General features: G+C 35.8%; 1 protein-coding gene across 2 annotated transcripts; it reads left to right on the forward strand.

Moving 5' to 3' along the window:
• Positions 1-7,326: 7,326 nt before the first annotated feature.
• On the forward strand, positions 7,327-14,008 carry LOC130653796 (RNA polymerase I-specific transcription initiation factor RRN3-like). 2 transcript variants are annotated; one of them, XM_057456307.1, is made up of 3 exons: positions 7,327-8,294; positions 9,407-10,332; positions 12,719-14,008. In XM_057456307.1, exons 2-3 carry the CDS (start codon positions 9,436-9,438, stop codon positions 13,466-13,468), a joined length of 1,647 nt encoding a protein of 548 aa, XP_057312290.1. In that variant the 5' UTR covers positions 7,327-8,294; positions 9,407-9,435; the 3' UTR covers positions 13,469-14,008. The 2 variants fall into 2 exon arrangements, with proteins under 2 accessions (XP_057312290.1, XP_057312289.1); XM_057456306.1 differs by having other exon boundaries at positions 7,327-10,332.
• The last annotated feature ends 304 nt before the right edge of the window (positions 14,009-14,312 follow it).

A 14,312-nucleotide genomic window follows, 5' to 3' on the forward strand; every position in this document is an offset into this window, starting at 1 on the left:
GGGGGTGGAAAAATTACAGGATGAACTCAAGGAGCAGCGTCAAGCCCTTTAGGATAAGGAGAATGTCCTTGCATTCCTCAGTGATGAAACCACCAAAGAGTTGAATGCCTGGAGCGACATGCTGACCTGGTCCAGGGACACCCCAATATACCTTCCTTTGAAGGGCTCGACGAATCGTCTCGAGTTCATGTTAACGGACAATGTCATCATGAGAAGAATGTATCCTTTAGCGGCCTGATGATGCATTTGCTCATAGAATAAATGAGCGATATAATCAAGCTGTACCCGAACTTACCAAATTTACCGAGTGACCTGCACAAAGCGTCAATATGCCGGATGAAAGTCAATAATATAGGCTTGGGAAGATCGGAGAAATTGAAAAGTACCTGCGGGATGAGATTAAAGAGCGGAACAGACTCGCAAAGAAGTTTAAAATGCATGGGACCTTGGTGAGGTATTGTGACCATGAACTGCTGAGTATCAGCATTATCACCTAGGGCATTGGGATCGGGGCGTTAGCTACAGGTTTGGGAGCTCCACTCTGTATTGCCATGGGGGTATCACCATTACCTTTGGAATCGGACAGGCCGGTCTCCGGAACGCCAGGAAGAGGCTGGGTGTGAAATCTAAAAAACACGAGACTATAAGGCTGTTGGCGGAGACGAAGCTTAACTCTATAATCAATTTAATGTCAAAAGGCATTGAGAATGGAATCGTCAGCGACTATGAGATCATCCTCATTACACAGGAAAATAAAAAGTATATGCTGCTAAAGGAACAGATACGTCAACGTGTTAAACGGATCGTGAACGCCATCAATGAACAGGAGCGTGCCCAGCTAGTTCCGAAAGGCCGGGAAGAGGGGAGAAATGACGTTTTAAAAAACTTCAGAACTTCAGTCTGTACAGTATGCAAGCGCTACTTAGAGTCTCCACCTGAGTATAAGCCTTAATTTTATATATTTTATAGGTCTTGTAGGCCTATAAAATATATGGTTTTTTAATCCTCACTTAGCAACCATTCCTTCTTGAAGTCCTTATACCGACATTCCACAACATGTACCTGAAGGTAGTAGTTTTTACCTTGCACATACACTGTTGAAATATGGCACTGGCTTGGCATGGCCCATCGTAGGATACTGGCATGCCGTGGAATTTAGTTGTGATTGCATCCTTATAGTATTTAAGCTTGGTGTTCACGTAACGGTCTTTTTTCACAGGCTCTGTTGTCAATTGCTCAGATATCAACTCTTCGATCTTGGACCAGATTTGGCGATACTTTACAACCTGGTCGGGGTACTCTTCGAAATCAAGACTCATTGCCGGTACTGCATTGGCATTGTACCGGGTGACCTCATGTGGGGACCAGATTATTGGTGTTTTTATCCTGAGGGCTACTACGAGGACTTGTGTAATGTACCGATTATCCTTACCTCCATTAGCAGGGATTGGGTCTAACACTGTCAGGTAGTCCACATTGATATCGTTGATGCCGGTAAAAGTAGCAGCAAACGAGTAGAATAATTTAGGGTTGCAAGCTCATTCTCAAATTGTAGCATCCTCTTTATTGAAAATCAAACAAGCTCCGAGGATTGCTGCTCGATTTACATACTCAACTACCCCGTTATACGTGATATATTCCTGATAGCAGTACCAGCACAACATTTTACCCTTTACTGCAAACCTACGTCTACAGCTACATCTGTCGCACACATCCAATATACGTTTGCAGTCTTTGCATTGTTTCACCATTTATCTTATGATTCTAAGGCATCAATACGATCCTCTAGGTCTTGAATCCTCCGTTCATTCTCCTTCTCCTTCTCTGATTCTTGTACCAGGGCCAACGCCATAAGTGGCAGGGAGAGACCAATACCTACTATAAAGGTCATGACTATTGCACTTCCAAATATATTAAATTTTCTCTGACAGTTGATGCACATTTTATTAGTAGTATTCACGCATGTCCTGCGTCTTTAAATGATCCGGAATAAACCAGAATATGTTAGGATCATCCTCAAAAGCCTTATTACACATGTCCTGTGTCTTGAAGTGGTATGGTACCCAAGCTAGCATGTTGGGTATCTTTCCTACAGCCTTGTTGCACATGCTTTGGGTCTTGAATTGATCTGGTACATGCATGAGCGCCCAGGGCATATTCTCAACGGCCTTGTTGCACATCTTGTGGGTCTTAAATTGACTCATCCTCACCCTGCGTATACAATTAAACCTTGAAAGGTGGACGTTTGTTCACCTCTTTACTGCGCATGCGTTGATTTTTGATGACGTCATCACTATGTAGGGAATTCCCCTACTAGGTATGCTAGAACTTTTTTTACTCATTTGCTGGATGATAGGTACTTCACTTCCGTTATGCATGGATAAACACGGCATGGTACTGGATGATAGGGACTTGTTGAGGTTTGACCAAGCGGTGCGCGATGTGCGTGCGCGACCGCGCCAGAACATACATTTCTCTATCTCTAAAGTGCACAATGAAAAGATACGCAGTGCGTTTTGTCTGATCACGTGTGCACATTCCACCTCCGCCAATTTCTATGCTAGGTTAACATAAAGTTACATGCACATTCCACTTTGTTTTCTAGTGGTTTTTTCAAAAGCAGAAAACAGTCTATAATTATTAAGATCCGGAAAGAATAGCAAAATATTTCCAGTTAAGTTTTTTAAACAATTATTTTGCACAGTACTATATACAGTGATATACGGCTGAGTTTTTTGCTACATTCTACCTCACTATAAATTAGATTACATTTATACTGTTTTGCATGCACAATTGATACTTTTAGAATGTTTAAAATGCAGTTTGTTAAGCATTTAAAATAAAATTTTATAAATATTTAATTAAAAAATCCCATCAAAAAATAAGATTTTAGAACAAAATAACACTTTGTTCAGGCACACGCATAAAAAATGTGAAAGTATATATCATACAACATAAAAATATTAAAAAAATCAGACCAACGGTTACCATAATAGACCTACAGCTTTAATATTTTTAAATCAAATTTATAGGTTAAAAAATTTAAAGGCATAATCTATAAAATCTACTAAACAACTACTAAATCTGCAAAAACAAAATCTATTGATATATGCATCAGTTCATGTTAATGGTGGCAAGTTTTTCTGCAACTTCAAGCAAAAAAACCTTGTGGTTTACTGGTTGTAACGTATGAGAAGGACTTTTTCTTTAAACATTTACAAGTACGTCTTTTATTATTCCAGTTAGGATCTCCATCAAATTTGTCCTTTTTTAACTCAAATATATAATTGATCAAATAAGCAATCCAAAAATGAAGTTATAGTTCAAGGATTAACCAGTCACATGCGGGTAAAACAGACAAAAATCATTTGTCAACAACTACTATAATGGGTCTATTTAAAAATGTGTACATACTATAAATCGTCAATCTTATACTCCATTGTATGCTTTGCTTTCTATTTACCCCTTTCTTGAATGTACAGATCACCCCTCCCCAAAAAATCAACTTAATGATTATTAATTATAACACGTTACTTGAAAAAAGGACAATATTGGTAACTACGGCAGGTCTAAGGTATTAAAGTTGAAATAACCAGGCATTTTTTTGCAGAAAAGATACAGAAAAAAACTGCAATAATATTTTAAAACGTAGATATGTAAGCCCTTCGAAGACCCCTTTTCCCTTGTACACTTTGATACGCTTTTAGACTACCTCTCTACCTCCTTTTTCTTTGAGCATGCTAGCTACATTACTTTTTGTAAACAACCCCATAAACCTTTGTTGTGGCAACCTGATTGGAAATTTTTCATGGTGGGTGGGTGGTTTCGTAAAGAATGCCAGGAGCAGCTTTAGAATTTGTATAGAAAAATCTTGGTTATCATAAAAAAGCTGCAAACGCAAATACGCACTTCTAGCTACACACAAAGAATAAGAATTTCCAAGTGGACTCAGTGAGTAAGTGTGTAACTGTGTTGCGGTTTATATCTATATTATAATACCCGTATACGTCTGTCTATCTGTCACGCAAAATGGTAGCTTAGCTGTTCGAGTAGCAAGACGCATGCAATGCTGTACAAAAAGGACGGACGAACCCGTGGATTTTCCACGGTCTAAGGACTAGTTTTATTAAATTTTTTTGTGTACATTTTTTGAAGTTTAGCCGAACGTCAATTGGACGTCTGGAAAAATGCGAGTGCTCTCTCTTTCCCAAATCCAAACTTACACATTCTTTTTGCACAGGTGAATTTCAGGGGTGACTACTTTACAGGACTTTACAGAACTTTACATAAAGAAAAACAATTAAAATACTGCAGCTACTTACTTTACATAGACATATAGCTAGCTACCTCCAGGGTGTAGGCTTTTTAAGCAGTGTTTAAATGATGAGTCCGGCATGGAAATTGATCTAGCTAGCTATCAACATTATCAACAAAGTATTTTTCAAAACTATGTAATGCAAGAATGTATGAAGTTGTCATCATTAAAAGATTCTTCCAGATCACTGTCATCATCGCATCAGTCTCAGTTGCACAGTGATACTCACTCAAACTTTTCTACGGTCGCCGCCATGAGTTTGATTACCCAAGTCTGGCTTTTAAGTACAGCTTCACAATGAAATTTTTCTTAGGTTCTATTCGTTTATTTTAAAGTTTGTGCTACTTCGAAGCTGTACTACTTAAGTAGTTTGTTTACACAAATCAAGTAAAACAGCACGAAATGCAAGGTTTCACTCAGCAAAAAAATATTTTTATTCACGCCTGGCAGACTAAAAGCTTATGGGGCGGCAATTAAAGAGACTAGTCGATAAAGCCCGTGGAAAAATCCACTAAGGCAGAAGAACAATGGAAAAATAGGTTGCTTTAGATATTTTCCTGACGTCAGCAGTGCATATACAATAAGAAAATTGGTGAAATTTAGACATTTCTTGTCTGTAATGTGTAGATGTTGAAACGCTGATCAAAATAATGTATAGTATCGTGTGTTTTTGTCACAAACGCCTAAGGAGATATAAGGGTTTAAAAATTTTGCTGACGTCAGTAAACTCCCTACCAAAACTTCTAAAAATATTTTTTTTCACAAATTCGTACACCCGTTGCATTGTAAATGCAAATGTATAGGAACATGAACTTTTGACAAACGGTTGCAGAGATATTGGGGTTTGTAGGTTTTGTGATGACGTTATCAACCCGTCCATTCCGAAACGGATTCGGGGACCCAGGTTTGGGAAAATTACCCAAATTGGTCCTAGGTGGTCCCTAGTTACCCACGCGGTGAAAAATCATTGACGTCACCACCTCGTTTCCAAGTCATTTGGCCTCAAAGTTTTAAGTGCACTGTAACGGCTTCATTAATTTAATATACTTTTCTTTGACGTTAATATTATTTCAACGTTAAAGTTTGGTAAATTACAGAACAATTTTATGGGTGATGTTTTACAGATTCTATCAAAGAAAATAGTGAAGAATATAATCCACTTTGCAAAAGTCACAGACAGACAGAGCTGGCGTATTATTATAGAGACTAGTCGATAAAGCCCGTGGAAAAATCCACTGAAGCAGGATAAAATTGAAAATTAGCGTCATATGAATTTTGATGATGTCAGCAACCCATCTGCATAAAAATTAGAACCTTGTTTTTACGTTGCCTTTATTGTGTGGACCTTAAAGCGCTGATCAAGAAAATGTATGTAATCACGTGCTTTTGATGAATGGTTAATTAGATTTAAGGGCTTAAAATTGTGCTGACGTCAGCAAAGTCCCTAATATAAGTACAGAAAATTATTTTTTCGAAATTTTTATACCCGTTGCCTTCATGTTATAGCTCTTGAAACGCTGATGAAGAAAATGTATAGGATCATGTACTTTTGACCAACAGTTACGGAAATATTGTGGTTTAAAGGTTTTTTGATGACATCATAAACCCGTTCATTCCAAATCGGATTTGGGGACCCAGGTTTGGAAAATTACCCAAATTGGTCCCAGGTGGTTCCTAGTTACCCACGCGGTGAAAAAACATTGACGTTACCAACTCGTTATTTGGCCTCAAAATTTTAGGTGCGCTGTAATGGCTTCATTAATTTAATATACGATATTGACGTTAAAGTAGTGTTATTTTCGTCGCGCCCTAACGTCAAAAAATTTAACATATTAGACATAACTTTTTCGGCAACATCAAAGGAAAATGAAGACATCCACTTTGCCTGTTACAAACAGACACAGTCTCTGTATTATTATAAGAGACTAGTCGATAAAAACCCGTGGAAAAATCCACTTGTGCAGATTAAAAGCGAAAAAGAAGTTACGGTACGCGGCTCTCACGGACACACAGACAAAATACGGCTATTATTAAAGTACGGAAGCTGATAGGTGAAGAAGATCTTTCCCGAAATAAGTGAAAATGTCTTTCAAAACGGAGAAAATCTTCTTTAAAATGGTGAAAATCTTTTTCAAAATCGTGAAAATCTCTTCCAAAAATGAACAAAATCTTTTTTGAAATGGTAAAAATGTTTCCCGAAAAAAGAGAAAATATTTCTCAAAATAACATGACCCTAACCTCGTTTGCAGGATATTTTATTTACAATATATTTACAATATATACAAGTATCGACCACAAGAACACAGCGAATTGATATTTCGTAGGTGAATTAATAAGAAATTAACTATTTTAGCAAATTTACAGAGTTAGAGACTTGCCCCTTTTTCACCCAGGGCACACAGCCCCACCAAGGCAAACTTTTGTTTGAACAAGTTTTTACTTTTGCGCCGCAGATTCAGCAGGACGCTAATCAATCAGAATACAGAGTTTCAAAATAAACGACCGCTTCGCTACCCATTGGAAAACCGACTTTAACAGAAAAACGATTTCTCGCTCCTTTAAACTTCTACTAGTAGTTATTACTGCAGAAAGTGTCATTAGGGATTCAACATGGGCGAATATGCAATTATCTAATTTTAGAAAAGAAGTAACACAAAGAGAAGTTAATCTTTATTTTAAGGACCGTACATCTGTAACTTTGTACCTGCATTCTCATCAGCGTGATTACGCCGCAAATAACATTGAATAGTAGCTAAAGTTAAATTTTCAGTCCCACAGTGAATCCTCACTTTCTCCACCTATTTCTCAGACGGCATAATTAAAAATAACCGTGCAATCACTTCTGTATTGTTATTCGAATGTACTGCTCTGAGCCATATGATTTTTTGGTTATATCCGTCAATGCAACCATGAATTGGTAATTCACGGCTTCAACTTATCGTTACTATCTACGTGCCAAATATCGCTCGGTCCTCGTACATTATAACGCCTTCTCACTAATCTACGTTTCCAACGTTCTATGTAACCTTGGGGGTCAAGTTGTTTAAGTTTAATCATTACAGCATCTCTTGGGACAAAAAACCATGAAAAATTCTTAGCATGATGCTCCACATAGTCCTGTAACCGTTTGTCCTGCCAGTATTCAGGTTAAGCAGCCATTATGAAATGGTGTACCAATGCCGTAATCGTATTGTTTTTGTGTTGAAACCTTCCTAACTACAATACTGGATTATTCAAGGAATTCTTTTTTTTAGTCCAATCTTTAATATGTTTTAGATACTGCTTAATTTTTGCCATTTTGCGACATTTTAATGCCGTTTTGCTTGTAAATTCTGTGTAATTAAGGTTGCTACTGCGAAGGTTTGACCGTGAAAAGTCCAATTTGTACCCTGTCGGAGAGCAACGAAGGAGAACATTCCGACCGCAAGAATACGATTTCTACACTTTACTGACTTAGCTAGTTACTGAAGGCCTACAAAGTTATTACTGAGAGATACTAGCAAGACAAGAAGTAACATGTCTGTGTCTTAGTTATAGTTAAACACAAAGAGGCTATGTATACTTCACTCTGTTTCTTATATATATAATATACAGTCTGTCTTTAAGCAGTCTCTGGCACTACCATAATAACTCATCTTCCTGTTTACAAGCTCATCTTCGTTCCTGTTACAAGTATTTAACTAACAAAAAAAAACATCATCATAACAATCGCATGGTATGGTAAAACCGCTTTGTTTGTATTTATATAAAATCCTGGGTCGCGACTTCAGTGAAAGTTATCATCCAGGAGTTACCGTCCACAAGCCCTCTTGCAAAGGAATTTATTTACATTCAAGATAAAGATGGCGACCGGCATAAAGCTTCTTCCCTAGCTAATATTTAGCAACTGTGACGTCTCTTGCAAAGGAATCTATTTACATTCAAGATACAAGATGGTGACCCGGCGTAAAGGTTTTATATTTAGCAACTGTGACGTCAGGTATCTTATAAAAAAATCGAAACAAGTATAACATAATATTGTTTTTGCAATAAATACTTGAGTTGATTTTGATTACTTATTTAAATGGGAAGTAAGCTTTAAACACTTACTCATTTTAAAATACTTTGGAAATAAACAAATCGCCCCGTTGGATCTTACCTGGGTAAACAACGACTAAACAATTTTTGGGACGTTTTTACCTAAGTACCTACACAATGTTTGGGGTGAAGTGCAAAAAATCAATTGTTTATAAAAAAAGTGTGTTTACTGATCTCATCAGTAGGGACATTTTTCGATTTCTACAAAAAACGTTATAAAAATGTTTTCTTGGCATTGCCAAATTAGCACTCATATGAGTGCTAAAGCTGCATAAAAAAGTGGCCTGGAATTATCAATGTAGCTCAGCTTTTAGGTTGGCAATGCTGAACACTGATATGATTTCACAGGGCTGTAAAAACGATTCTTCAAAATACAATTTCCAAGGATAAGTAAACACTCAGAATCATTAAAATGGTTATTTATTTGGCATTGATTAAAAAATAAAGGTATACAAAATTCGGTGTTATTTAATATATGCGCTCTAGTGATGAAATTGGCATGACGTATCATGCCAAATCATTAAGTTAATTCAAGCCTCTTGATCTATATACAATATTGTAATTTATGTATTTTTCGGCAGTTGTAATTATTTAATTGGATATTTGTGCAATCTTTTACCAATGTTGTACATAGTGTGTTTTGTAAGGTAATATTTTCCTGCACATAAACTCATTGGAAAACAGGGCACATTACTGGTAGGTATGGCTAGTTCTTAATTTTTCAGTATCAATGAGTAATCCACTAGATAAGTACAAACCTCAGGCACCAAAAGAGAACAAAGTTGGCGAGTTCATGTAAAGAAAGAGGTAAAAAAAATATGTTCATACTGCAGTACAAAAAGTGAACATGCACACACCTGAATGGAAAATTCATGACCAAATGACAAATTATTCATTCACAAAGTAACCTCACTGCAAAGATATCCTCCTAAGGCAGCGAATAATAACTGCTTCTTCTAGAAATCAAGAAAGAATAGAAAAACTTTATGTTGATATATGTCTTTTTTGTTTTAGATCATTAATTGTTTTAATGAAAATTCAACATGACAGATGAGGTTGCAGTAAATGTGTTATGTGCTGTGAAAGGTGTTAGAGAGGGTGACATGAAGGGGTTTAATGCCTTAGCAACCCTTCTTAACAAGGCAGATAAGGATACTCTCTGTAGTTATGTCATTGGTCTGCAAAAATCTATTCAATTCATAAACAAAGATCATGAAACCATTGTTGGGATTATTCTTAATATTGATTGGAGTTTGTTAGAACAGTCAACAGTGAATATTGTGATTGAGTTTTTGGTTGAACTAGTTTCAGCAAAAACATATTTTTTAAAACCATGTGTAAACAGTCTGCTGAAACAGTTTGTATCAAAGTCACAAGTTTGTGAAGACGAATTGATCAGACTAAATGATAAATTTCGTAACATTCATGCAACATTGGAAGCAATTGTTCATTTGATACCCATTGCTAATCAAGTCATTATAGACAATGTCACAATGCTCTTTCCCTATATTGGTAAAGGTTTATTTATCTTAGAGACTTATATTGTAAACATTTTGCAAATAAGTACCTATGCTAAAGATACAAGATATAGAATTTTGTCTCTGATAATTGATAAATTGTTGTCGATAGACGTCCGCATCCCACGACAGAAGCTTGAATCAAACGAAGATGAGGAATTTTTACAATTTGAAGACAAAATAGACACATCAAGAAGCAATGGAATGCCGGTGTTGATGGAAGATATTGCTAAGCTGGATCAATTAATGGTTATAGTATTTACATACATAAATTCCTTGTGCCACCACAATGGCAGTTTAGACATGAACTATGCAGAAGTATTCTTTAAAGAACTATTATTGATATATGATGGTGTAATCTTGCAAACACAGCAAAGTACACATGTACAGTTTGTTTTGTTTTATACTGCTAGTTTTCATCAGGTAAGGTACTTGATAATCCCATTTTTTTCTTAGAATTTTTTCATTATGGATTTAAAGGTTACTTCGCGTCGTATCCTCTGGAGATGTTCTTATTGCTCACTTTTATGTGAAAAATACATCGAAACGTCCGGTGAAGAACTTTTTTAATTAAATTGATATGGCCAAGCTGGAGACCATTTATAAGTGTTTTTATGTTTAGTTCCATTTCGCCAAGATGTAAATTTTTCATGATTGGAAAAAGTTACATTAGATTATATCAAATTTTACACAAAACAACTGGGTCCAGCTTTTCGCGCATATGATACTATTGAATGTAAATACAGAAAATTAATAGGCACGTTATGCTTTAAAACTTTGCGTTGTTCACCTTCTCTTTTCTATCCTAGATATAATTATACAGTAATATGACATGCATAATGGATGTGTGTATGACATGTGTAGTGAATGTACTTTTCCTTTAAATTCTTCAAAAAAATTATGTTTTATTTGTTAACTTTATTAACGCTACATGACGACATGAATGTAGTAGGCTAACGTCAATCTTTTATAATAATATGCTCGGTCTAACGTTCGTTTTCCATGCTAGCATGTGTTGGACATATTGGGTATATTAACGACCCTCTTCCAATCTGATCTAAAATGTGTTTAATCTAAACTCAAATTCCTCTGTATCAAGTCAGTTCTTATTAGACCTTGGTCCTGCCAAGTCTTTCTGGGTCTACCTCTGGCTCTGCCCAGGAGCTATCAAGTCTCTACACTTTCTTTCCCGATTATCCTCTTCCATTCTTTCCAAGTGTCCCAACCAACTCAACCTTCTTATCTGGATAACACCTTTTATGCTACGGATACCTAACCTTCTTATTAGCTCATCTGAACTCTCTCAGACTGGTGGTACACATCCACCTAACCTTTCTCATATAATTCCTTTCTAAACGGCCAAGATCTTCATGCTTCACAGTCCATGTTTCACTACCGTACAACATAGCATTTCTTACACAGGCCTCATACAACCTACATTTTAACTCAATTGACAAGACTCTGCTAGTCAATAAAGGAAGTAACTCTCTGAACTTTTTTCAAACAGAACCTATCCTACAAGTAACACTTCTTGGAAAACCCACTGCTGTATACTGGAAATACTTCATTATATATATATCTATATATATCTATATATACGAAAATATTTTTTCCAGAAATTTGTTTTCTTGTTGCCTCTATTGTGTAAAGCGTGAAGCACTTATCATTAAAATGTATAGCATCATGTGCTTTCGGCGAATTGTTGAAATGATAGGAGGATTTAAATGCATTTTGATGAGGTCAATCCGTCTGTTCCGAAACGGGTCAGTTGACCCAGCTTCAGATAATTGCTCACGTTCTGGTCCCAGTTGGACCCTATTCACCTATGCAGGACATTCCTTTTTATAATTATATCGCTTCTTATGCTTGCAGAGAAAATGTAGAATTCTAGATTTGCGAAAATGATTATTTGCAAAAAATCTGAAAATGGTCCATCGCGAAAAAAATTTTCACTAAATATCTGTAATAGACCGATTCACGAAATTTAGTTTAGAAATATCTTGACATGGCTAATACCCGAAAATTAATTTTAATTAAATGATATTTTTTGACCTAACGAAAAAAGTCTATAAACTCCAGACATAATATAATTGGAAAAAGCGGAATCTCAAAGATCGCAACTAAAAACAATTAAAAACGCCGTTTATATCTTGTGACATGCACTGCGAATTTGTAATAAATCACTTTGTCAATGTTCACATTAGGACTCCAAAATCTTAAATCTTTGCCTGAATGCCCCAACTCAACCATATTTTTGGAGTGGATTGTTTCATCATGTGGACATTATGGAAACTCATTTTCGATGTTGGTTAGAGAGGTTACGCCACTGCTAAAACTTGTGCAGCTGACTGACTGCAGAGCACTGGCCAAATGATGTTGTTTGGCCATTTTGACAAAATCATAAGATCTTCTTCTTGAAATCTTCTTGTTTAAGATTGATACTTTGCTGAAAAGGTTATGCAATATTCCCTAAAAATGTAGAAACAGACTACAGATATTGCTCAAATGCAAAGCATTTAGAAGATAAAAAAGGGGCCTTGAAAATAATTGCGGCTAAACAGAGTTCTGAGATAGAAAAAAACTATATCCGCAATACTATTCCATGCTTTTAATTTTATGATACAGGAGCTACTAGTGGTTGCTTAGCATGCCTCTGAAAAGCACTAATAGCTACAAAAACACGGAAATATTAGAAGTCTTGACGGGCGTTATTACTGTAATTTTTGATTACAAAAGTTAGATTTTAAAATTGGCTCACAGAAAGACAGCGAGTATTATAATATAAATATCTCTGTCCTTGCTTTTACAGAAGTTTTGTGAGGAATTCATTGGCGTTTGTTGGAGCATTCTGGAAAATCCGAATAAAGCCAGTATTACAAGGCGTGCAGCATCAAGTTACCTGTCTAGTTTTATAGCTCGTGCAAATTTCGTTCACAAGCCTGTTATAAAGACACAGATATTTAATTTAGCTCGTTGGATTCACAGGTATTTAGATATTCAAAACAGCACCAATATAATTGCGGATTTTAATAAACATGGACCGTTCTATGGAGTTTGCCAAGCTCTTCTTTACATTTTCATTTATCATCACAAGATATTTATACAATCGGACGCCGACATAGATTTTATAAAGTCGCTAAATTTCGCTAGAATTATAACATCAAAATTAAACCCATTGAAATTTTGCTTAAACACAATTGTTAGCATGTTTGCTAGAGTAACTAGAATATACGAAATAGTTTTCTGCTACAGCGTTATAGAACGGAACAATCGAAGCATGCTTAGTGAATTCACACATACTAACGGGGGTGTCCATAAGCATTTAGAAATCTTTTTCCCGTTTGATCCATATATGCTGCCGAATTCACTCAAATTTATAAAACCAGTATATTTGGAATGGACAGGAACAATAGACGAATCTGACAGCGATGATGATTCGGCAGACGAGGGTAACTTAAACGACGAGTCTGTTGAGCAACGATGGTTAACGCATGCATCTGTTAGCATCGACATGAAGTGTGTTTCACCTGGTTTTAGTTTACTGCATAATGAAATGTAAATAATTGGGACTTTGATATAACGTGAACTTTTTCTTTGTAATAAATCTGTGGAAATCATTAAAATAACTATTTAAACTAAAAAATTGCTTGATTCTAACATGGAGGTAGAAATATAAAATAAAATACATTTTCTAAATTTCAATTGTACTAGGCTCGTCTCTTATGTGATTTTGTTATTATAATTTTAAAGTTTGTCAGTTCCCGCCCAAAATTATTCAAAATTTGAAATACGCTCATTGGTTTTAATAAACAATTAACATCGCACTATGATTGGTTATTGAATTAATTTTTTCAGTAACGTAAATAAATATGGAGCATTCTTAGAACCAAAATTTTAACACATATTTTTTAAAGTATAAAGTCTTGGAATCAAGCTTAATGCTGAGTAAACAGTGCAGCTAGGCTGGACGTACGGGGTTGTGATATTTAGGCTAAAACATTTGCGCGGACCCTGACTATTGTTATTTATTTATTTATTTATTTTTTGATTTTTTGTTATTACCTGAAAAGCCAATAGGAAAGCTTCGTTTCGTTTTCAACTAACAAGCATATAGATTGTAATTATTTTTTAAATCGGTGCGCTCAACCGAAAATAACCTTAGTTATTTCTTATTTCTGCGACCGGGAAGACTCAAAGAACTTCGACTAGTAGTGTGTCATCTTAGTTAGGAACCGTGTACTATCGGTATCATAACACAATATAATACATCTATATCTCCTACGAACTAAATTACAACCAGTAATTTACAATCGAAATGTTTCCGAAATCGTGGCTAAGCCGGATGCGAAAAACCCCAATCTATGGGGAAACATATCCTTGTTTGTGGGAATTCCAGTGTAGTT

This window comes from Hydractinia symbiolongicarpus, chromosome 8 (genome assembly GCF_029227915.1).
Source record: "Hydractinia symbiolongicarpus strain clone_291-10 chromosome 8, HSymV2.1, whole genome shotgun sequence".
In the NCBI taxonomy this organism is placed as follows: Eukaryota; Metazoa; Cnidaria; class Hydrozoa; order Anthoathecata; family Hydractiniidae; genus Hydractinia; species Hydractinia symbiolongicarpus.

Bases quoted from the DNA above. Each gene is read 5' to 3' on its own strand.
- LOC130653796 (XM_057456306.1), top strand. From the start codon at position 9,436: ATGACAGATGAGGTTGCAGTAAATGTGTTATGTGCTGTGAAAGGTGTT. The intron at 10,333-12,718 runs GTAAGGTACTTG...TTGCTTTTACAG, and splicing joins ATACTGCTAGTTTTCATCAG to AAGTTTTGTGAGGAATTCAT.